Raw genomic sequence first — 24635 nt, forward strand, 5'->3', positions numbered from 1 at the left:
CGCAGCTCTTCTCTAGCCAGCTTGGCAGATCCCTCCACTATCTCCCCGAGGAGACCCGGGAGCAAATGACGTCCCAGAGTTGGCTGCGGCAGAGCAGGGTCTCCTCTGGCCACGCAGCAGGCAGAGGCAGGGAGAAAGCAGGTCAGGGACCCAGAAGACGTGACCTGATACCCTCTTCCCTCAGCCCCAATGGCTCTGCCTTCTGAGCCAAGTTTGGGGGAGGGACAGGAGGTTTATAAGGTTTGCCGTCAGATCTGGGGCCTGGGAGCTAAGTGAGCATAAAACAAAGCCTGATTCTGAGTGCTTGGTCGCTCTCCTTTTGCAAAGCTGCTCACGCTTTTTCAGCACGGACTGCCTCTAGGTGTCCGCCATTCTTTGCACTATCCTCCGTCATCTCTAGGTGTCCATCATTCTTCACACTGTCCACCAATGAGCAGCAAAGCTCCCCGGGCACTGCCAGGTCCTGAGGTCTCCCTGCTTCCAACTCTGAGCTCTCTCCCAGTCATGCCATGGCATCCTGACTGTGATCCCTCTGGGGTCCCAGAAGCTTTGGGGCAGGACTTAGTCTCCAAGTATCCCTTCCCAGACCCCGTTTTCCTGCCCTGGTTCTTATCACCAGCCTGCTGGTGCCTACTCCTGGCTCAGGGACCCCTCTGTTCCTCCTGGGCTCCTCCATTCTCATATCTTCTCCCTTGCTCCTTAGATCTCCCCACACTTGTTCTTCTGTCCTTCTTCCATCCCAAACTGTTCCAAGTTTCCCACCCCAGAAACGCTTTAGCTTGACCTGTGTTTCTCTGGCTTCCTCCCTTCCTACTCTGTCCTGCCCTCATCTTTCCCTCCAGCCTCAGAGCCAGGGACTCTTTGCCCATCTCCTCCCACTCACCCCTTGGGCTTCAGGATGCATCCGCCCCAGGTGCTCTTGGTCCTCTACCCAGCTCAGGCTGTGGTAGACCAACCCCCCAGTGTTTGTCTGTGCCCTTCCTTCTGCTTAAGATACCCTCTGCCACCACCACCCTGGCTCTCACCTCTTTGCCCCGCTGACCTTCCTCATCTTTCATCCTTCACCCCACCTTCAACATCGCCTTCTCCAGAAAGCTGTCTTGGCTTGGTGCCTCTCTCCTCTGATTCCCCTCTCAATATGGCCTCCACAGCAAATTAGCTATTAGTGCTGCTCTTTCTCTTGGTCCAGTAGCTCCTGGGACCAGAGCGATATTTTATTTGACTTTGGGTTGCCAGTGTCAAATGAGGAGCTCAGCATGCAGTAAACTTTATAGGACTGATCTGAATTTTGTCAGAGAGAAATCAATCACTTGCCCAATGTCCTTAGTTATTATAGGAAAACAAGGGAAGTCAGGATAAAACACTTGCTTTTGAGAACTCTGTGACCCAGTTGAGAACAGAATTGGGAATGAAATTAGCAATCTAGGTCTCCGATGCTGAAGTGGGTGCTATAGCTACGGGTGCCCTTAAGGGTTTTGGAAAAGGTGAGAAGACTGTGGGCAGAGGGTCTGAGAGGGCTGGAGGAGGGCAAGGGCTGGGTGGGATCAGATGAAAGAAGGCTGGGCCGAATTCCGGAGTCAGGAGTGTGAGCAGAGAACATGTTTCTAGAGAAGGTGAGCAGATTCACCTATTTCTGCAATTACCCTCTGTGGGCGCTTCCAATATCAGAGCAGCATTAGTGGATTTTAAGCACAGTTTCCCTGTCCTGGAAGCCAAACAGGAGCTGATTGTGTTTCCAGTTTTGCTGCTTGACTGGGAAACTTTTACGGCAGGCCAGGTTCTGCCAGGGCCAGCGAACTCTCCAGGCAGAGAGCGGGATGTTTCTGGCGTTGGTTCTTTCTAGTCATCACTGGAAGGGAACCTGGTCTCTTCTTCCTGAGTCTGGGAAACCAGGTGCATTTTAAACCAGTCTTTCTCATTAATCAGCTAGACACACCTACTGTGTGCCAGTGTTGGTGATCTGTACCACGGGGGTCACAGTTTCCTCCAAGACTAATGGTCATGACATGACCCACAATATGTAGGTTTGCTGTGTCCCCTGGGGCAGAGGGAGCCCCAGGGCTGAGGCGGTCCAGGAAGGCTTCTAGGAGGTGGTGGGTCTTGATTGAACTTTGGGGAAATTAGACAAACTGAAAGGAGGGAGAGATGGAGCCTTTTCTGGCAAGAACTCCTTAACTGAGACTGACATCATTTCCCTCCTAATATTTTTAAAAATGCTTAGTTGTAATCTATTTCTGTCTCTATAGAATTGTCTGTTCTGGGAATTTTGTAGAAATGGAATCATATGTGTGGTCTTTTGTGTCTAGCTTCTTTCACTTAGCATGATGTTGTCAAGGTTCCTCCATGTTGTAGCAGGTATCAGTACTTTATTCCTTTTTATTACTTAACAGTTTTTCATTGTATGGCTATAATATATCATTTTATTTATCCAGTCATTAGTTGCTGGACATTTGGGTTGTTCTCACTTTGGGGCCATGATGTAATATATATAATATTTTGTAATTCAGGGCTGCTATGAACATTCACATAGAAGTTTTGGTGTGGACATGAGTTTCCATTTCTCTTGGGTAGATGCTTTGGAATATAATTGCTGGGTTTGTATGGTAATTCTATGTTTAACCATTTGAGGAACTGCCAGACTATTTTCCAAAGCAGCTGCACTATTTTACAACCATTTATTCTGTCAACAATGTATGGAGGTTTTAATTTCTCTACATCTTTTTGTTGTTTTCAGTCGCTAAGTCGTGTCCAGCTCTTTGCGACCCCATGGAGTGCAGCAAGCCAGACTCCTTTGTCCTCCACTGTCTCCCAGAGTTTGCTCAAATTCACGTCCACTGAGTCAGTGATGCTATCTAACCATCTCATCCTCTGCCACCCCCTTCTCCTTTTGCCTTCCATCTTTCCCCAGCATCCAGGTCTTTTCCAGTGAATTGGCTCTTCAGATCAGGTGACTGAAGTACTGGAGCTTCAGCTTCAGCAACAGTCCTTCCAATGAATATTCAGGGTTTTCAGCTTCAGCAACAGTCCTTCCAATGAATATTCAGGGTTGATTTCCTTTAGGATTGACTGGTTTGATCTCCTTTCTGTCCAGGGGACTCTCAAGAGTCTTCTCCAGCACTGCAATTTGAAAACATCAATTCTTTGGTAATCAGCCTTCTTTATGGTCCAACTCTCACATCTGTACATGACTATGGGAAAAATGATAGTTTTGCCTGTGATTTGCCAGCAATTTTTGCCTACACTTATTATTATCTGTCTGTTTGATTATAGCCATCCTAGTGGGTGTGAAATGATACTTCATTATAGTTTTGATTTGCATTCCCCTTCACTTTCACTTTTCACTTTCATGCATTGGAGAAGGAAATGGCAACCCACTCCAGTGTTCTTGCCTAGAGAATCCCAGGGACAGAGGAGCCTAGTGGGCTGCTGTCTGTGGGGTCGCACAGAGTCGGACACGACTGAAGCGACTTAGCAGCAGCAGCAGTGGCTAAATGGAAGGGCTTCCCTAGTGGTTCAGTAGGAAAGAATCTGCCTGCCAAACAGAAGACCTGAGTTCAATCCCTGGGTTAGGAAGATCCCCTGGAGAAGAAAATGGCAGTACACTGCAGTATTATTGCCTGGACAATCCCATGGACGGAGGAGCCTGATGGGCTACAGTGCATAGAGTTGAAAAATAGTCAGACGTGACTTAGGGACTAAACAGCAGCAGCAGCAGATGGCTAAGTAATGTTGAGCGTCTCTTTTTGTACTTATTAGTCATTTGTATATCTTCTTTGGAGAAAAGTCTATTCAGATCCTTTGCCCATTTTTAAGTTGTGTTGTCTTTTTGTTATTGAGTTGAAAGAGTTCTTTATATACATGGATTGCAAATATTTTCTTCCATTCTTTAGACTGTCTTTTTACTTTCTTACTGGTGTCCTTTGAAGGACAAGTTTTTAATCTTGGTGAAATCCAATTTATGTATTGCTTTCTTTCTTTCTTTGTTTACTGTATTTTTGGTGTCGTATCTTAGAAACCATGGTCTAGTCCAAGGTCTTGAAGATTTGCACCCATGTTTTCTTCTAAGACTTTTGTATAGTTTTATCACTCGCACTGAGGTATTTGATCCATTTGGGGTTAATTTTTGTATATGATGTGAGGTAGGGTTCCCTTCTAATTTTGGATGGAATCAAACGGAGATCCTACCCACCTCCCCAGCTGGTAATAGTGCTTTTCTCTTTGCATCTAGATCTCACGTCAAATATTTTCTCCTGAAAGAAGCCTTCCCTGACCATCAATCTGACTTAGCCACCTCCCCTGAAGTCAGTTTTGGTCACTGTACTCCATTTTATTGGACCATCAGAAATGACCATGTTTGTGTCTGAAGCCCCATGAGGATAGACTGTCTGACTTACTTCTAGTATGGCTGGTACCTTCTGCAGAGTCTGACACTCAGCTGATGCTCAGGACGATTTTTTGCAAGTGGAAGACTTTTTGCTAAAGGAATTGTATTCCCAGTGGATTTTGCTAAACCTTTCTTAGTGTTTCTGGCCTCCTGGAGTTGGAAGTTGGAGGGCTGAGTGGAAAGGGGTTTCCCAGCAACATCACAGGCAAGTGATCACTCATCTCTGCCCTGATGGTCCCTTACTTCACAAGACGGCCCGTCCCATCCTTGGGCAGCTCTAGTTGGCGAGTTCTTGCCAACATTGGGCAAGACCCGCTTTTCTATGTTTTGCATTCACTGTCCACCACCTTCCTTTCGGTATAATTGGAGTTGACCCGCTCATACTGATACTCCTTTAAATATTTGAAACCAGCTGTTGTGTGTCTCTTAAATGCCTTCTCTGGGCTCAGCACCTCTAATTCTTTCAGCTGTTCCTCCTGGAGCCGAAAAGGGCTGGACTCTGAGCCCTGAGTCGCTGATACAGGCCCCATGGACGTGGTGACAGCCATGAGCTCCTGAAGAAGCAAAGGCCCAGCCACAGTTCAGAACAGATGAACCCCTGTCCCCTTGTTTTCTTCTCCCACTTGAGTTGGTGCATTCCAAAACTGGAGGCAGAACTTTGAGAAAAACCACTAAATACAAACTCCCTAACTGGATCTCTTGAAGACGGAGCTGACTCTCTACTAGTACCCATTACTTATGATACTGCTTGCTACTTGAAGTGTTTTTTCAGCTAGTCCGGTGGTCTGTTTGGTGCTGGTCCAGGTCCACCTTGAGTGTGTTAGCTACAAGTTGGCACTGGCCATGGGTACTTGCCATCTACCTCTACAAGGATTAAGTCATGTGCTGCTGCAGCTGCTGACCTTCAGAACCCCTGAAAGGAGTCCAAGGTGGAGACTGGAGGGGAGGGTACAGAACTAGTAGAACAGGTGTTTAGATTGTTAGATGTTTATAGGAGCTGAGTTTACGAGTCCAGTTCTCCTATCTCCTCATATCTAGAAAAGCACTAAAATCCTTCAGGGTGACAGCTATTTCTTGTGACTAGCAGAAAGCTTCATGAGACCAGCAGAAACCTTCTGGGAAAATATGCACTTGATTGTGTGTATTCTCCCTACACTGCTGCTGCTGCTGCTGCTGCTGCTAAGTTGCTTCAGTCGTGTCCGACTCTGTGCGACCCCATAGACGGCAGCCCACCAGGCTCCCCCGTCCCTGGGATTCTCCAGGCAAGAACACTGGAGTGGGTTGCCATTTCCTTCTCCAATGCATGAAAGCGAAAAGTGAAAGTGAAGTCACTCAGTCGTGTCCAACTCTTAGCAACCCCATGGACAGTAGCCTACCAGGATCCTCCGCCCATGGGACTTTACAGGCAAGAGTACTGGAGTGGGTTGCCACTGCCTTCTCCACTCCCTTCACTAGAGTCACTTATATACTGTCCTTCCCCTACTTCTTTGGAGCAGTTTTTCAGAGCTGTCTGAGGTGCTGTCTCCCAGGCTGCAGTCCTCATTTTACTCTAAATAAAACTAAACTAGCAACTCTTATGTTGTGCTTTTCTTTTTTTAGTCAACAAGTGGTTCTCAACCTGTAACAACCTGTAGACTTACCTGGGAGCTCTGAAAACTACCAGTGTCCACCCCGCCTTCCCGGATTCTAATTCAAATGCTATGAGTAGCGCTGGCAGACTATGTTTTTAAAGCACTCCAGGTGATGGTATGTATAGACAGGTTGCAGACTTTGGCTTCAAGAGCTCCACCTTGAACTTGAAATCCCCTTCAGCTCCCCGAGAGTGAGCACATACTGGATGTTGGCAGAATATCTAGGAGCTAACACTAGTCAGAGTACAGGCTGAGAGAACACAACTGTTTTGTAAAGATGGGAATCTCATTTTAAATTTGAAAGCCAAACACAGTCCAATAAAACAATATAGAGATGTATAAAGTGAAATTATTCTATTTTCTTAACCCAAATAACCATGATCATCAATTTGTGACATTTTCCCAAATTTTTTAAATGTACACACACACACACACATATATATATGCACAAATCCCCATATATAACTCCCCTTCCCCCGAAATAAATCTAATCTTATTGTATACACACTGTTTTGTAATATTTTTTCTTTTCTCAATATACTATGAACATTTTCCCTTGATGACACAGAAAGAGCCACCTTATCTTTAATAGATATATGACTCACAATTTGACCATTTTTTTAAACCGATAGACTGTCAACCTTCCTTATTTTTTTGCTGTTTCAAACAAAGCTGCATGAACATCTTTATATATATATATATATATAAATACACACACACACACACACATGCCTAGATGCATATATACACACACTTGTGTGGATAAGTTCTTAGAAGTAAAATTGCTGTATCAAAGGGAATGCAGGTTTGGAGTAGAGATTGCTAAAATGCTCTCTAAAATGATTGTTCCTGTCTATCCCATGCAACAGAATTCCTAATAACAGCAGTTCGCCTTGTGTCAGAAGTCAAGCTTTGCTGAGCACAGCAGAGAGGAAGGTGTGAGTGTGTCAGATGGCGGGGAGGAAGCGGTGGGGTCACTTCCCCCTCAGGTTGTGTGTGGAGGAATCCGCTGGCCTCTGGCCTTGCCTGGCTGCTGTGTTTCCCAGGAAGAGGAAACCAACCCGTGTGTGTTAACCTCTGCTTGCTCCCCAGGGTGTGACGGGAGAGCGGGGCACGTTCACAGGATGTGTGTGTCCAGGTCAGCAGGCCCAGGTCAGCCGTTGATTTCGGAGAATGTGGGGCTAGAATCGTCCTTTCCGGCCTGGTCCTAGATCGCTGGGCTGCATCCAAGCCCCTTGGAAACCCAGGACCATGGTCCTTTCCAGGGTTCAAGCGAGTATATGGTTGTTTAAAGTTTCCAGGTCTCTAGCTCCTGAATGTCAATATACATCTAGAATTTTTCTCGATTTCTACCATAGAGAAAGCCTCCTCCCCCTATCCCGGGCATCCCGGCACCCTCTCTGAGCTCCTGGGCATTACCCAAGACACCTATGCTCACCTATTCTGGGCCTCTCCATCGGAGGACCTGCTGGCCCAAGGTGGTCAGATTCGTCTGTTCTGATAAACTGGCTTGGGACCAGAGGGAGGTGGCAGGGCTGGAGGAGGGAGGTGCAGAGGTCCAACCACATGCCCTCAGGTACTCTGGAGAGCAAGCAGTGGGGGGCGACACCCAGAGCCCTAGAAGGGGCAGTGCCTTCCTTTCTTGACCCAGGAAGGGTCATTGGTGCCTCCAGAAACTTCTAGGAAAGAGGCAAAAACTCCAGGAGCACAAAAGACTGTGCTAGGCTCTTTGAAGGGGAAGGGGGGAGGAGAGGTCATGTGTGGCCAGCAGCTGCAGCGACCCCAGCACCGTGGTTGCTGCGTCCCTCGTGTTCTCATTAAGCTTCATGGTGGGGCAGGTGTTACCACACCCATGTTACAGATGGGGAGTGGCGGCTCAGAGACAGAAACAACTTCTCCAGTAGCCAGATTGGATTGCGTCTGAACCATGCAAAATAGAGCCCTGGTCCCCAAGCTGGTCTCACTACCCCGCTGCCACGTGGGTGGCCTCAATACTGACTGATGGGTCACCTACAGGTAAAGCAACCGATTGAAGAGCAGGTCGTCATGGCTGGGGGCTCCGCCTGGGCTCAAGGCAGTCTGGTGTAGTTATCAAAAAGAGAAGTGGTCAAGCTGCGGGGTCAACACCGCACTTAAACCCGAGCTTCATCACTCAGGAACTTCAGGTAGATCTGTTATTTCTCAAGGTCTCTTCATTTGTTAACTGGAGATGATAACAACATTTTCCCCCACAGAATCAATGTCAGGATTAAATGAGATCATCAAGATAAAGTGCTTAGCAAAGCCTGGAATGCAGTTAAGTGATCAATACGGGGGCATGGCTATCATTTTTATTCCTACTGAAACCACAAGCTCCTGCATTGAAGAGAAAGGTTTGTAAAAAAAAAAAAAGAAAAAAACAACCAAAAAACTGGCTCATCCTGCTGTCCTAGCTCTGCTCACTGCAAGGATGGAGCTTCGGCAGCTGAACCTTTGTAAAGGTCTGTGTAAATTTTGTCAATCCTTCTAGCTTCTACTTTGCACACTCATTTCCTCTCCAGGAAACATGAAAAAAAGAAGAAAAAACGCCTCCGACCCCGAGGGGCCTGCCACAGCCCATCCATCCTTTCAGTGGGGTGCTCCCAAGGATGGCCATTGTTCTCCCGGCCCTGGGCAGCAGAGCTATTTTTACTCTTCTACTTTCCCAGGCCGGCCTTGTTATTAGTAGTGTGGGGGGAGAGAGAGAGAGTGTGTGTGTGTGTGTGTGTGTGTTCGTTCCCCTGCTCCTGTCCGTCTGTGTCCCTGATTCTTACTTCCTGTTCCCCCCCGCTGCTCCTATTCCTGGTGTCATGATTCAAGTCTCAGGGCAAATGGAAAGAAGTCAGTTCACCCCTCCCTCTTCCTGAGTGTCCAAATAGCTAAGGTCCACTTGGGCACTCACCATGTGCCAGCCCCCACCTTGTGTCATCACATTTAATGGGAAGCTCCCATTATAAACCACACTTTGCAGCTAACGAGACCCTCTTACTCAGAGAGGCTAAGACACATGCTCAGGCCCACACAGCAGTGAAGTGTGGAAGCTAAACTTCAAACCCACCAAATGCCTTCAAAAGCCATCTTTCTCCTCTGCAATGTCAGTGCTCCCTTTGGTGCTTTTTGAGCCTCATTTGTTGGTACCCCATCGCTCCAGCTGGTTTCCCTGCTTGATTGGTCAGTGTGAGTCTGGCTGCTCCAGCTGAGCTGGAGGGCCTGGAGGTCGGGGTCTCTGCCTCGTCTGTCGTGTGGCACAAAAGCCAGCAGCAGGCAGTAATGTCACTCGACATCAGCTGGTTGCTTTGTTCCTTCACTTACTTAGGGGACATTAAATGAGCACCTCTTAGGTATAAATTGTCTTGCTGGGTGTTAGAATGCCAGGGTCTGCCTTGAAGGAGCTTCTGTTCTAATGGGGAGATATGGGGTAGATCAAACATCCTCAGACAGCCCCAGAGTGAGGTGACCACAGTTCTTCCCATCTTGCAGAGGAACGAATGGAGTAACCAGCTATTGGACGCTTCCTCCAAACCCTGTTGCCTACACACTGCCCTCCAAATTAAATAATAAAGGCCCGGGATGCACGCAAATGATGGCAGGTGCTGAGAGTGACGGATCCCCACTAGACATTCTTGAAGGTGTTTGATACAGTTTAGGAGCCTGCTGACTATCCCCTCCTTCACATCCCTTTAAAAAGCCCTCTTTCCCAAATGCAAGTCAAAACCACAATGAGGTGTCACTTCACACCTGTCAGAATGGCTGTTATCAGAAAGACAACAAATCATGAATGTTGGCCAGGGTGTGGAGAAACGGGAACCCTCAGGAACTGTTGGTGGGCATGTAAATTGGTGCAGATACTGGAAAACAGTGTGGAGTTTCCTTAAAAAATTAAAAATAGAACTGCCATATGATCCCGCAGTTCCACTTCTGGGTGTTTATCTAAAGAAAATGAAAACATTGATTACAAAAGATATATGCACTTTTATGTTCATTGCAGCATTATATGTGATAGCTAAGACAGGGAAGTAACCCAAGTGCCCATCAACAGATGAATAGATAAAGAAGGTGTGAGACACACATATGTATGAAAGTGAAAGTGGTAGTCATTCAGTCGTGTCAGACTCTTTGCGACCCCATGGACTGTAGCTCGTCAGGCTTCTCTCTCTGTTCATGGAATTTTCCAGGCAAGAATACTGGAGTGGTTAGCCATTCCCTTCTCCAGGGGATCTTCCTGACCCAGGGATCAAACCCGGGTCTCCCACATTGCAGGCAGGTTCTTTACCATCTGAGCCACCAGGGTAGCCCATATATATGCATGTGTGTATATATATGTATATATATTCCATGTGTATATATAAGGGAATATTACTCAGCTATACAGAGAATGGAATTTTACCATCTGCAGCAGCATGTTCTGCTAAGTGAAGTAAGTCAGATGGAGAAAGACAAATACTACTTGATTTCGCTTGTATGTGGAATCTAACAAACAGAAATGAACAAACAACAGAAACAAAGTCATAGATACAGAAAACAAACAAGTGGGTGGCCAGAGGAGAGGGGGCGAGGGGAGGAGAAAACAGATGAGAGAGATTAAAAAGTACAAACTTTCAGCTAAGAAATAAATGAGTCATAGGTATGAAATTACAGTGCAGTAAATATTGTCAGTAATTATGTAGTACTTTTGTATGGTGACAGATAGTAACTAGACTTATTGTGGTGATGATTTTGAAATGTGTAGCAATATCAAGTCACTATATTATGCGCCAGGAACTAACATAGTGTTATAGGTCAATTTACTTCAAAAACAAACTTGTAGCAAAAGAGATCAGATTTCTGGTTACCAGAGAAGGGTGGGTGGAGTGGGAATTTGATGAAGGATAAAAATTCCCAGTTGTGAGATAAGTAAGTACTAGGAATATGACGTACAACATGAGAAATGTAATTAACACTGCTGTATATCACATGTGAAAGTTGTTAAGAGAGTAAATCCTAAGAGTTCTCATCACAAGAAAAAAATTTTCTATTTCTTTGATGCTATACCCATATGAAATGCTGGATGTTCGTGAAGCTTATTATGGCAGTCATTTCATGATGGATGTAAGTCAAATCATTACGCCATACACCGTAAATGTATACAGTGTTGTATATCAAGTATATCCCAATGAAACTGGGAGGGGAAAAGCCCTTTTCCCAGAGGAGAGCCTTTTGGCACAGGTTTATAGCGTGTGCATGGCAGCCATGTTTTGGAGGAGTGGGTGGATCCTGGTTCTGGGAGGAGCCTTCTGTGGGCCACACTCCTTGTCTCTCACAAGCCTTTCTGGGGTTCGCTCCTGCTGTGTTTGTTGTGATTGCTCCATAGAGGTCCAGAGGGAGCCTGGCTAGGGTGGTCTGAAGCCTGAAAGGCTCCACCATCTGGTCATGAACCCATACTGAACCTCTGTATGTGTGTGTGTGTGTGTGTGTGTGTATGCATGCATGTGCGCGCTTTAGAGGGGAGGTTGCCCCCAAGTCCAGGCTTATAAGTGCTGCTTATTGCTCAAATCTGCAGTGTCACCTACCCTCCCCACCCCATGAATAATCATCCACTCCAGAGGAGATGTCAGAATTTTAGAGGACTACACCCTGAGGGTGCTCAGAAACGTTAGCCAGGTGGCCACAGGCCATTGAACGTGATTTTGCTGGCAGGGTTGTGGGTTGGCAAAGCTTTTGTACCGACGTATCTATATTCTGCCCCTTGGCCACTGAGAATTTGCTTCTGGAGGTGGGGGTGGTCCCCAGGTGTTGCTGCTAGCGACCTCTTTGGCGCTTTAAACCCAGTAGGTGTTCAGTCATTAGCCAGCCAGTCGTATTTCAGGGTGCCCAGCAGACTGCCAGGCCTGGGATACCTCAGAGGGGTGAGAGAACACAGTTGCTGCCCATGGGGAGACTGGGAGGACATAGTCACCCAAGTGAAATGGACAGGGTGACAGCATGTGTCCAGTGCTGGGTCATCCTGTAATAAACAAGTAATAAACAAAGGCAGTCTAGTAAGTAATAAATAAGTATTAACAAGTAATAAACAAAGGCAGATCTAGTAAGTGGCTAGTTGTGAGAAACAGACTATGAGCACTGCAAGAGAGGACCACAGACTTGCTAGGCTGGTGGGCCCAGGTCAGATGATGAAATCCGGGAGGCTTTCAAATTGGGTGCAGCCAACTGTTATCAACAAGTAATAAACAAAGGCAGTCAACAAGTAATAAACAAAGGCAGATCTAGTAAGTGGCTAGTTGTGAGAAACAGACTATGAGCACTGCAAGAGAGGACCACAGACTTGCTAGGCTGGTGGGCCCAGGTCAAATGATGAAATCCGGGAGGCTTTCCAATTGGGTGCAGCCAACTGTTATCAAGATGAGTCTTTGACACTGGAGTCTCTGCCACTTAATAGTGGGGGTCAGTGGGCCCCAGGCAGAAGGAGAAGGGGCATTAGCCCAGCATTGGTGGAGCCCTTGCCTTGGCAGCAGCAGCCCTAGGATCCTCTGCCCTGCTGGGTCAGCTGGATCTTGGGGATCAACCCGTTCTAATTTGAGACTCCCCTGCCTGTCATAGGACTTAGTATATGGGGCCCTTTGAATAGAAGGTTATATCCAATTGGTACCTTAGGTGGGCTGTCATGATGAACTTCTCCAGCAGGAAGCCAGAGCTGCAATCAGCTCCCTAAATGAGAACTCCCCTTTCCTGGCTGTTGGAATGTATTCGTTCAGACCTCTGTGGCCATAGCCTTTAGCAGCCTGTCCCGAACATTAAGCATCCGTTCATCTGGAAGATCTGGGAAAATGGAGGAACTGGGTTCTGAGGAGATACTGTAACCTCAAGGGACCTGGAAGGCAGTGACAACCTACCCAGGGGACACGGTGCTGTGTCCTGGCTAAAATGTTTCTGTATGCATTAGAAGGAGGGACTCCTTTCTCTGTGTGCCTGCATCCCAGAGCTGTGGTGCACAGTTTGGGGTGCAGAGTATAGGCTAACTTTTGGCCCCTACTTGTCCCGGGCAGTCTTTGGACAGTAAACAACTTATACAACTATATGCGACAGCCCTCGTCTTTGCCAGCTATTCCCACCCTGTGTTGGTATAAGCAGGTGAAGGAAGGTTGTCATTGGGTTTCCACTTGGTCGAGGGCCAGGGGCAGCTGGCAGGGGTTTAGGGAAAATAAGACCTCCTCAGTAAACTGAGCCACTGTGCCCAAGTAGAGGATTTCCCCACACTTCCTAGCTTCTTGCCTCTAACTGTACTTTTCATCAGCATAGGGAGCAGTGGGTGCTTACTGGCACTTTCTAATTAAGCGTGGGCAGGTCCCAGGCCTTCTAGGAATGATTAGGCCATAGCTTTGGGTCATTAATTGGTCACAGTCCAGATCTGAGCATGGCTCTCCCTCCACAGGAACTGGGCTGGGCTTCAGTCTCAGTTCTCTGGAGCTGAGCTGCTGGTCTGATTTGCATCAAGGCTGTTTCCTTGTTGAAAGGAGCAGGACTTGGAAGTCTTGGAAGCCACAGACATTTCTGGGCCTAATGAGCTGAGCAGATGGAAAGCGACCCAAGATGGCCCCAGAGTGGGTGGGCTGGTGGAACGGAGGCATCGCAGAGTTTCTGTAGTTGCGTCTGTGGAGGAGGGTGAGCGTGGCAGGTGAACTTGAGACTCTAGGGCTTCCTCTCTGGGGGAGGCTGAATGCAATCCCTAGATGCTTGCCATCTGTCTGAAATGACCAGAGATGGGGAAATAGAATCCATGCGTTTTTTAATCCAGAAGGAAGGGAAACTCCACCTGGGGAAACATGACTCCAAGTAAAGTGCGTGCAAGCAGAATGTTTAATTGCAAACCTTTCTTGAGACCCGGCTGCTGGGTAACCTTATCCTGGTCATTCCTGCAGCCAGAGGAGGATTTACCTGGGCCCCTGACGCAGACCCGGTGAACACAGCTGGCTTTCTCCAGTGACCTCTGCCCTGTCCCCTTCCCCTCCACCTGCTCCTTCTCTGCGGTTCATCCCTAGGGTTTCCCACACAGCCAGCTCAGGTGGGCTTGAGAAACTCTGATGTGGGGGTGAGGCAATGGGAGCAGGGCTGGAATTATGATGATCTGGGTGCCCATCTGGGCTGATGATCTAGGATGATCGAGATTTGGAAGCAAGCAGACCAGCAAACAACAAAGTAAAGGGGCCTGGAGGGTATCCGTGGATCTTCTGGACTTACCTTCAGGGAGGCCTCTGACCCTTTCTTTAGGTCAGGGTTTACACTGTTTGTCCAGGAGGGTGGGCTGGGCATGAGGGTTGGAGGCTCTGGCAAGTCCCAGAGGTCTGGGAGAACCTGGAATGGGGGCTCATTTCCCCACTCCCACATCTAGTCACCAGTTGTTCAGTCACTCAGTGTCCGACTCTTTGTGACCCCTTAAACTGCAGCACGCCAGGCTTCCCTGTCCTTCACTATCTCCCAGAGTTTGCTCAAACTCATGTCTATTGAGTCAGTGATGCCATCCAACCATCTTATCCTGTCACCCCTTCTCCTCCTGCCCTCAATCTTTCCCAAAGTCAGAGTCTTCCAGTGATATGGCTTTTCACATCATGTGGCTGAAATATTGGAGCTTCAGCTTTAGCATCAGTCCTTCCAATGAATACATAGGGTTGATTTCCTTTAGGATCTATTGGTTTGATCTCCTTGCTGTCCAAGGGACAGTCACCAGAGAGCCAGTTTTTCTTGTGGGTTCAGGTCAAGTCTTAGATAGCAACAATGCCCTGTGACTCTTCGACCGTTTTGAATAGTAAAGGAGGAAGGGCAGGCGTTCTTGGTCCTGTGCTGATCAGTCCTAGACTAGGAGTTAGGAAGCCTGGTCTCCTGTCCTCGCTCTGCCACTTACAGGGGGAGCACACCTGCGATGAAACCACCGTAGTGGGTCAGGCCGGTGGCTTTGAGGCTGTGTGCACAGAGCAGAGGAAGAGCCTGAGGGTCTGAGAGGCTGGGCTGAGGTCTCACAGCCATGATAAGGAAGGTCCTAAGAGTGGCTGACTCCAGAGTCTGTGCCTCTTCCCTGGCGAATCGCCATCCTAGGTCTTACGTTCCTCCTTTGCAAAAGGAGGGGCCTTCCAGCTGCCAGAGCCAGCGAGCCTGTGATTAATTCTCCCTGGGAGGTGACGGGAAGCCCCTAATTACTAGAGAGGATGGAGCAGGGGTCATGCTAAGCCCAGTTAAGCCCTTCCTCTGGGTCCCGCTTGGTTGGCCAGGGAGAAAGACTGCTGTCTGATGGCCTGCGAGTGAGGGCAGGCTCTTTCCAAGAGGGCCCACTCATTTGGGGCCTCCTTCTGGCGTGTTGTGCATAACGTCTGTACGAAGGGGAGATGTGGGTGGAAGGCAGTTGTAGCCAGCAGGATTTGGGATTCAAGGAGCTGGAAGTCAACAGGGGGGATGGGGTGGGCTATAACCCCCAGAAAAACCCCAGAGCATCCGGCCACAGTTGGTGGAGCCGGTTATGTATGAGAGTTTCCTCTGTGTCCGTCTGGTTTTGTAGCATTCTTCACTGTTGACTTCTGTCTGGGACAAGTTCTGTCTCTTCTTGGTCTCAGGCTCTCAGAATTAGTCTGCCTCCCCCATGTTCCTCAAGGGTTGTACAGACTTCTCAGATCACCCAAAACTTTATTTAAAAAGATGCCATTCAGTCTTGATCACGAAGTTTGATTAAATATCCCCACTCCTGAATTTACATATAGGTAGACAGTCCAGTGTAGTTAAGAGCATAGGGATTAAACTCAGCTGGACTTGGGTTCAATCCTTTGCTCTGTATTTTCCTAGCTGTGTGACCTTGGGCAAGTTATTTGGCTTCTCTGAATCTCAACTTCCTCTTGTGCAAAATGGGGGTGGCAGTGGTAGCTACCTCATTGAGCTGAAGATTAAATGAGCTAATGCATATGAGTGCTTTACACCGTGCTGGCACATAGTAACCATTACCTAAATGGTTTCTACAGTTTATTGTATGAGATATATGTTTATATATGATATAAAGTAAAGCATATCCCTGGATGTTTATTTATGTCAGTAGTTTATTTTGGGCTTGTGAGGACAGGGACAGCCTTTTCACTTAATGTTCTTTCTTGTTGGGATCACATAAAACATGTCATAAATACCCCATTTCAGGGTGGCAACACTCAGCTGTATTTGCTTTGCTTTATAGCTGTCTCCTTGGGTGCGTTTCAGAACAAACACTCCGCACTGCACGAGGCTAACTCTGTGACTTAGAGATTGGAGTGGAGAAGGAACTAGATTCAGGGCTTGTTTCCTTGGCTGTGAACTGAGCAGCCAAACATACAGCCTCACACTCCTGTGTGCAAAACCCTTGCTGCGGACTCAGTGTTCGTGCCTCCCCCAATCCCTCCTGCTAAGTCCACATGTTAAAGTCCAGATCCCCGGTATGATGGTATCCGAGGTGGAGCCTTTGAGAATTAATTAGGTCCAGACGCGGTCATGAAGGTAGAGCCCCAGTGATGAGTTTAGTGTCCTTACAAGAAGAGAAGGAAACCAGAGCTCTTGTCTCCACCGTGCGAAGGTACGACACGGTGACCAGGAAGCAGGTTCTACCAGGAACCTTGATCTGGGGTTTCCAGCTTCCATGACTGTAAGAAATAAACATTGTTGTCTAAGCCACCCAGTCTGTGGAGTGTTGTTACAGTGGCCCAAACAGATCAGACAGCCCTGCTCCAGGCAGTGAAGCCCACCACTCTGATGCCAGGGTGTCCGCACGCACCTCCTCTTCGCTCCCGTTCCTTCCTTTTCACGACCCTGGCTTCTCTGGCCACTTTGTTCCCCTCTCTGGTGGATTTCCCCTCACACCTCCTGAATCAGAATCACCAGGCAGAGGCCAGGGAATAGGGATTTTTACTGAGCTCCCCAGGTGATTCGGATGGACAGGGCATTCTGGCAAGGGGACTGGTGATGGGGCCTAGAGCTGCCCGGTCTGCTCTGAAGGCAGAAGGAGCAAACATCTTAATGCTGGGTCGGAGACCTCACAGCAGGCACCGGGGGAAGTTCAGCAGAGTAGCTCTGAGGTTGTGTGGGGGACCCTCCCTCTAACCGAGGCCTTGCCCAGGAAGGCGTGTCTTTGTTGTGGGTTCAGGTGAGAGGAACAGAAATGGTGCGAACAATAGGCCAGATTGTGTGGGTTTTCTCCGGTCAGCAGTCCTGCCCACCTCCTGGGCCAGGCAGCCTTCCATGGTGGCCTGAGGCCATCAGTGGTCCAGAGCCTGACTGAGCACTGGGAACTGGGGTGACACTGGGAATGGGGTCCTGAAATGCCTTCATTTCAGAAAAGTCTACAGATCTTCCACACGCTAACTTCCCTCCTGCACATCTGTGTCTCAGCCAGAAGGCCAGTGTGGTCATTCAATGGGGCACAGTGTTTGCTAGGCACCGACTCTGTGCCGGGCGTAGAGCTAAGACTCAGGGACACTGGGATGAATCACACATCTCTGAAATGCTCACAGGCTCCTGAAGCAGGTTTAGAGTGGGTTCCGAGGATCAACTGAGGCAGAATCAGCTGGAGTGGTTTGTTTAAAACATAGACACCCAGTTTCAACAAACATACCGCTCTGGTGAGGGGTGTTGATACTGGGAGAGGTTGTGCAAGTATGGAGGCGGGGATAGAAGAGAACCCTGTGTACCTTCTGCTCAGTTTTTCTGTGAACCTAAAACTGCTCTATAAAAATTGTTTAACAAAAGAAAATGTAGATGGCTGAGCCTCCAAAACCCAGGTCTACTTATGCAGAATTGTAGAGGGTGGGGTTCTGACATCTGTGATTTTGGAAGATGCTTTGCAGGATCTCATTTACCGTAAAGTTTGAGAATCAGTGGAAATTAGCTACTTAGATTTTTTTTAAACAAGCCCAAATTTATGTTCATTGTATAAAGTACATAACAAGAAGATGGAAATTAAAACCACTTGTAACCCTACCCACCTAATATAATCATCCTTAGCATTTTATTGAATACCATTCTAGGTGTGTGTGTGTGTTTAGACATGTGTGTAGCATCCATGTATACCTGACACTATGCTAAAGCCCTGGGGACAAAGATGAGAGAAAGAATGGTCTTGGTATGGAATACCCACAGTCATGGGAAATGATGATTGGTGCAGCTTGAGGCCCTGCCTTAGATACCCACTCACCTTCTCTTACCTGTCCCCCACAGGTATACATCATCAACGTGACCTGGTCCGACTCCACATCCCAGACCATCTACCGGAGGTACAGCAAGTTCTTTGACCTGCAGGTGAGTGAGTCTGAACTCAGGTGGGGCCTGGTTCCATATGAAGTGGCCTGAGCCTCTGGTGGGCTAGCCTGTCTCATTCCTCACTCATCCAGAGACCCCCTTCCAGCAATCTCAGGATCAGAGTTTAGACAGAACAGAGGGATGAAGGAGGGCACCTTGGCAGTCAAGCTGGGCTGAGCTCAGTCTTGGATGTTGCAGACAGACACATGGGGCTATGTTGACTTCTTAACATGACTGTTAACAGTCATGCCTTGTCACCCTGACGCATTCGGAGGCTGGGAAGATGGCCGTGGGTGCTGTGTGCCTCAGCAGACATGTGTCTATAAACATACAGAGTGAGACACAAGCCACCACATCATTGTAGGCAAAGAAAAGCAAACATACAGAAAAGACTGAAACAGAAAATAAGCAATGTCTTCAACTACAGACACAAACTGGGCATACCACTGTGTCTGTCTAACTGAATAAGGCTCTGCTGTCCTGTTTGCATGCATATATAATATGTGTGTCTCTTTCCCATACCCAGGCATGTCACATGGCGGATGGTAGCATGGGTCCCACAGCTCCAGTGTAGACACCTCCCTTGATGCCAGTTAATTTGGCTAGGCTTCTTTAGGTCACAAGCAACAGTTTCACACTCATACTGGCTTAGATGAAAAGGAGACTTGGTTGGAAAGATATACCAGGGAAGCTTATGCAGTCAACCAGATGGTGGAAGGGAAAGTGAGACAGTGGCTCCAAGAATGCCTGAAACAAGGCTGTGCTCCCTCTGTCTTGTCTTGACTTCTCTCTGGGCACTGTCCTCAGCAGTTTGGCAGTCAGTGGCTCCCAAATTTCCTACCTTGTGGTTTCCAACAGCAGAGACTGCCTCTCTCCCAGTTCTAAATTGAAAAACCCCAGGCAAGACTCTGATTGGCCTGACTTAGATCAGGTGCCCTCTCTGCACCAATCATTACAGCCGAGGCTGGAGGGGCATGAACACCAACATGGCCACTAGCGGGCCCACCCCTGTTTATCAGAAGCTGAGAGCTTCCAGACTCTTCCTTAGGGCCATGAGCCTGGTTTAGGCCTATTAAAAACACAAAGAAGGGACATCCACCGCTGGCCCTCACAACCGAGTTCCACTTCTTCCTGTGGTGGTGAGTCATCTTGGAGATGCCAGGCTTGCACGTTTACCTCCAAGTACTTGATTTTATCCCATTGTCCTTATGGCTCTGCCTATGAGATGAGCCAGAGGTGAGCCAGCTTCCTGCATTACAAATCCTCTCTTAATCGACAGTATGGGATTGCGAGCCACTCCTTACCCTTCTCCCTTCCTCCTCTTCCCTCATCAATTCCTGTCCAGTCTCCTTGTGTCCTTCTGGTGTAAACTGTTGGAATTTGCTGATACCCCCTCAATGGGTATAGTGTGCTGGACAGGAAATGATCACTTAGTTGGGGAGAGGGAACCCTGAAAGGACTCATTGATGAGCCAGAAGGGGTCTGAGAGCCAGCGGAAACTCTCAAATCAGAACTTTTCTTCCCCCCTTTTCTGTTCTACTCCCCCACCGCCTCCCTAGTTACAGAATCTCACAAGGAAGGAATGCTGCTCCCCCCACTTCTCCCTTGCCTGGAGGGCTCATTTCCTGTGTGTCGAGAGAGGACACAGGGCATGAAGCCGCTTGTGTGATGCGCTAGCCCTAGTCATGAGCATGGCCAGGCCTGTCCCCATGGGTCATCGCCACCCTGTAGATGCAGTTTGAAAGGGTGGTTCTTCGGAATTTAACCTTTCAACCAAGTATCTTTCAGAACTTGACTTAAGGACGTATAGTGGCATTCATTTCAGAAAGCCTTTCTCATTTATCAAGATCTCTGATTTTAATATGGCGGCTCCTAAAAGACGAAGAATAAACAGCATTGCTCATTCCATCTCTGGTCACTGGTGGCTCTCAGATCTCAGTTCTGAGCTGAGGCCCTGGGGACGCATTTCCTGAGGCCAGTTGCTGGCTCTGTCACTCTGTAACTCCGGACAGGTTCCTTAACTTCTCCACTTTCTCATCTGTAGAATGAAGATTCGAACGGTACCTACCCAGTAGGGTTGTTGTGAGGATTAAATGAGTGAATCCATGTTTCTCCCGACACATGGTTGTCTAGTATGTTACTCAGTGTTAATGGTGACCAGAATGCTGGGATGCCTGGTTGAAGGGTGTGGGGGCTTAGTACCTCCTGTCATGGTATTGCTTTCTTGTTTCCCGCCCTTGGCTTCACTCTGCTGAGGAGCTGTGCAGTGCCCAGTCCTCTGTCAGAGTGTTCAGAGCCCCACCGGCTCTCTCTGGAGCTTGCCATTCAGGCAGGATGGAGTGAGTTGGGAGTGGGGGTGTGGCCCACAGGGGCCTGCTCTCAGAATCCTTCTGCGCCTCCCCTTGTAGGCTGAGCTCCACATTGGAACCCTGGAAGTCCTGGGCTGACTAAGCCAGCCTGGGGAAAGCTGCTTAACTGGCTTTACTACCTCATGGTTCTGATTTTTCTGGGGATCATATACTTTATATCCCAAATATTGCCGGAGATATACTAAAAAGTTATTCATTGTTTACCTGAGATTCATATTTTATCCTTTGTCCTCTATTTTCACTTGCTACATCTGGCAGCCTTAGGCTGACTGTGCATGGTGACAGTGGAAGTATAAAGACGAGGAAGCCAAGGCTGGAGTGAATTGGCCTTTGGTAAGGCCTCCACCCAGAGAAGGCAATGGCACCCCACTCCAGTACTCTTGCCCGGAAAATCCCATGGACGGAGGAGCCTGGTGGGCTGCAGTCCATGGGGTTGCACAGAGTCGGACACGACTGAAGTGACTTAGCAAGCAAGCAAGGCCTCCACCACATGTGCACTTTTGCAGAGCAGAAGTGGCCCAGGCTGAGGGACACTCAGTTGAGAACAAGGTCCTGTCTTTTAGAGGTCTGTATCTGATAGGGGAAATAGGCTTTTAAGCAATTAAGTCCACTATAGACGAAATGAATACTAGATTGAGGTACAAGTAACATGCTGAGGGATGGAGAGGAAGGAAAGAACATTCTTGGGAGGGGGCAGCTAAGAAGATGCACATATGGTTTTGATTGGTGACAGAAGCCAAGAGCGAAAGAGCCAACCACCCCCACTCCAGGTTGAGGGGATTTGGTTGCTTTTTGAGATTTATAGTTATTGGGGTAAAATGTGTCCCTAACTTATGTCATATTTTTTTCATTTATGTCTGCTTGTCTGCCTGCTCTTCATGTGTCCATCCATTCATCCATCCATCCATCCGTCCGTCCTCAATCCATCCAGTCTTAAGTGCCTACCTTCTATGTCCCAGGCATGATGCCAGGCTCTGGGTGGGGTTTATTGGTGAGCAAAAGCAGATCTGGTTACTGCTTTTATGGGACTTACAGCTTAGTGAGGGAAGACAGGTTTTAGTTTAAAATATACATACATATTATTTTATACTATGCTAAATGCTGCAAAGAAAAGCACTATAGACATGTTATAGGGAAACGTTATACTCTGTTAGAAGACCAGGCTTCCCTGAAGAAGTTAGTTTATCTGAAAAATCAGTGAGTTCTTATACTTTATTTTGGGGATCAGAGTTTCTTTTGTACATCCTTTCAGACATGCATGAATGTACATATACAATTCTGATCACCTTCTTGGTCATTCACACCCACCTCAAACCCTTCCAAGGGAACTAGAAGAGGACCCCCTACTCTGCCCCACAGCTTCTCTCCCTGTGTCTTCTGCCTTGAGCCTTCAGACTCAGTGGTTCTCCTTCCTTCTCACCCAGGAGGCTGCACCCTGAGCCCAGCTCCTCCTCCTGCCCGCTGGGAAGCACCAGATACGGAGCCTTTAGACCTGTGCTACCCAGCGCAGTTGCCACCAGCTACACGTGGCTAGCTACATTTAAGTTAATTAAAAAACTTAAATTTTAAAAATTAAGTTTAATTTTTTAAGTAATTTTTCATTTACTTGTTTATCTGGCTGTTCTGGGTCTTCACGGCTGTGCAGCTTTCTCTGGTTGCAGCACGCGGGGGCTGTTCTTCGTTGCAGTGCTCAGGCTTCTCATTGCCGTTACTTCTCCTGTTGCACAGCATGGGCTTTAGGTGTGCAGGCTTCAGGAGTCACAGCTCTTGGGCTCTAGAGCACAGGGCTCTACAGCAGATACAGAACTTTTCTATCATCTCAGGAGGTTCTGTTTGTCTGGGCTGCCTCTGACCATCTGGGACACACAACAGGCTCCATCTGGCTTTATGCCCACCCAGGCATGCTCTGCCACTTCCCAAGGCCTCCCCAGTTGTCCTCTAACATCTTCCAGGGCCCCTGCAGCAGGAGGGAGGCTGCATTCCACCATGACTTGCCCCATCCATAGACAGTTCAAATTCAACAACTCTTCCAAACACCTCTTCTGGAAACCAGGTCAGTTACTAGAGAGGGCTTCTAAGGGCATTTCAGATGTCACATTGGGAACAGAGAGAGGAGAGGCTCTTGGTCTCCAAGTGGAAATTGGTTTCTTCTAAAAATAATTCACCACTCAGCCCTATCTGACCAGGAAAGGGACCTGTCCCAGAGGGAGCCGGCGGGGACAGTGTCTGATGTGGAGGCCTGTTTGGTTATAAAGAGCTTAGGTTATAGGAGGTGGATGTGGAGGTGGAGTTAAGGGGAGAAGGAGGAGGGAGAAGGCCTGCAGATGCTCTTAAGTTGCCTTCTTTTTGGCGCTGGACCATATTTCCAGCCTCTGTAAATTTCCTCGCACAGCTCCTTCACTGTTAAGTGTCTTTTCCAAGGCCTGGCCCCATTGAGGAAGGACCGGAAGGCTCTCTGAGGCTCCGGCTCCATCGAAGGTTGTTTCACAATCCGATTACAAGACGCGGGGATGCAGTAATTGCTCTGCAAACACTGACTCCGTAGTGCTGCTGGCCCCTTAGTCTGAACTCCGGCCAGTGAGTGCACGGGGTCAATATTTGATCAGACCAGGGAGAGGCCCTTTAGCCTCCCCCACGCTGTTTAGAAGATAGAGTTAAGAAAGCTGTTCAGGTTTGCTCTAAAGGACTTAACCTGTTTTGAAGATCTTTTTTATCTCTCTTCCTTATTCGTCTCTCCAGCCTGTCCACCCTCTTACCCACCCAGGGTCACCCAGCCCTCCAAAAGCCAGGCTAATGATGGGTGAGGAAAACTATAATCCTTGAATCGTTAATAACCAACCTTAGGAGGGATGTGTATGTGTGGGGGGGCATGTTCTGATGTAATGTATGGAGAGTCATAGGATCACGGCATTTTTATAATTAGAATTCTACTTCCAGTCCATCATTTCACTGGTAAACATCTATGCTCATTTTTCTATTCATTAAATTTATATGAACTTTAGTTTAGTTTGGTGTCCAGAGCAGGCCTCTGCTCGGGTCAAACTGGGGTGATCCTGTGCAGGGGTCAACTTGAGAGTAGAAGAGGTGTCTGGGGGAGGTGTCTTTCTTGCCGGCTCTTTTAATCATCAAAGCAAGCCCTGTGTTGTTTGAGATCATTGACCCTAGACTAAAGCCTGGAGGAGGTAACTTGCCAAGTTCTAAGAACAGTTTTATACCCAGGATTCTAGAGAGTTCCGGCACCTAGTGTGGCAGTTCTAGAACCAGCGGTGCAATGAGCTGAGGCTCATTGTGATTGCTCACAGGCCCCAGACAGACAAGAACATTGACCTTAACCGAGATCAGTTCCCTATCCCAGGAAGCCTCCTACTGTTTGCCACGGCAAAAATGGGAACATAGAGGGTGCCTAAGTAAATTGTTGTCTCATACCACTTCGTACAGCAGTCAAAAAAAATGAAATTGTCCTGTGGATGGAGCGCTAAGAAATGTTAATGAATGACCGATGCAAGTTTCAAAAAATTGTATGACAGTAGTTAGGCAAAAACAAGATATATCTTTTACAAATACATACACAGAATAAATGCATAATTATTCTTAAAAGGTCTGGAAGGATGCGTTCCAAACTGGTAATGGAGTTATCTCTGAAAGAGGTTTGGGGACATGGGTAGGAGGAAGGGCTTGGTTTAAGGGGAATCTTAGCTTTCTTTGTAATGTTTTACTTTTTTAAAAAGGAGAATGGGTTCATATATTATTTACAACATTATATATAACAATTAAAAGGATACCTGTGGGAGGAGGTGGGGAAAGCGGGAGGTCTAAAATAAACTATGTCTCTCCTGGTCGTTACAGTGTTTGTGGAGGTCGTCGTTCAATCCCTCAGTCATGTCTGACTCTGTGACCCCATGGACTGCAGCACGCCAGGCTTCCCTGTCCTTCACCATCTCCTGGAGCTTGCTCAAACTC

At 47.8% G+C, this 24635-nt stretch overlaps 1 protein-coding gene across 5 annotated transcripts in view; it reads left to right on the plus strand.

Moving 5' to 3' along the window:
* SH3PXD2A (SH3 and PX domains 2A) overlaps positions 1 to 24635 on the plus strand; it is a 249230-nt gene that overhangs the window by 41763 nt on the left and 182832 nt on the right. For all 5 annotated transcript variants that reach the window (XM_027529520.1, XM_027529521.1, XM_027529517.1 and 2 more), the window contains exon 2: positions 18226 to 18306. In XM_027529520.1, the coding sequence (XP_027385321.1) occupies positions 18226 to 18306 (81 nt within the window). The remainder of the gene's footprint in view (positions 1 to 18225; positions 18307 to 24635) is intronic.

This window comes from Bos indicus x Bos taurus, chromosome 26, assembly GCF_003369695.1.
Source record: "Bos indicus x Bos taurus breed Angus x Brahman F1 hybrid chromosome 26, Bos_hybrid_MaternalHap_v2.0, whole genome shotgun sequence".
Lineage (NCBI taxonomy): Eukaryota > Metazoa > Chordata > Mammalia > Artiodactyla > Bovidae > Bos > Bos indicus x Bos taurus.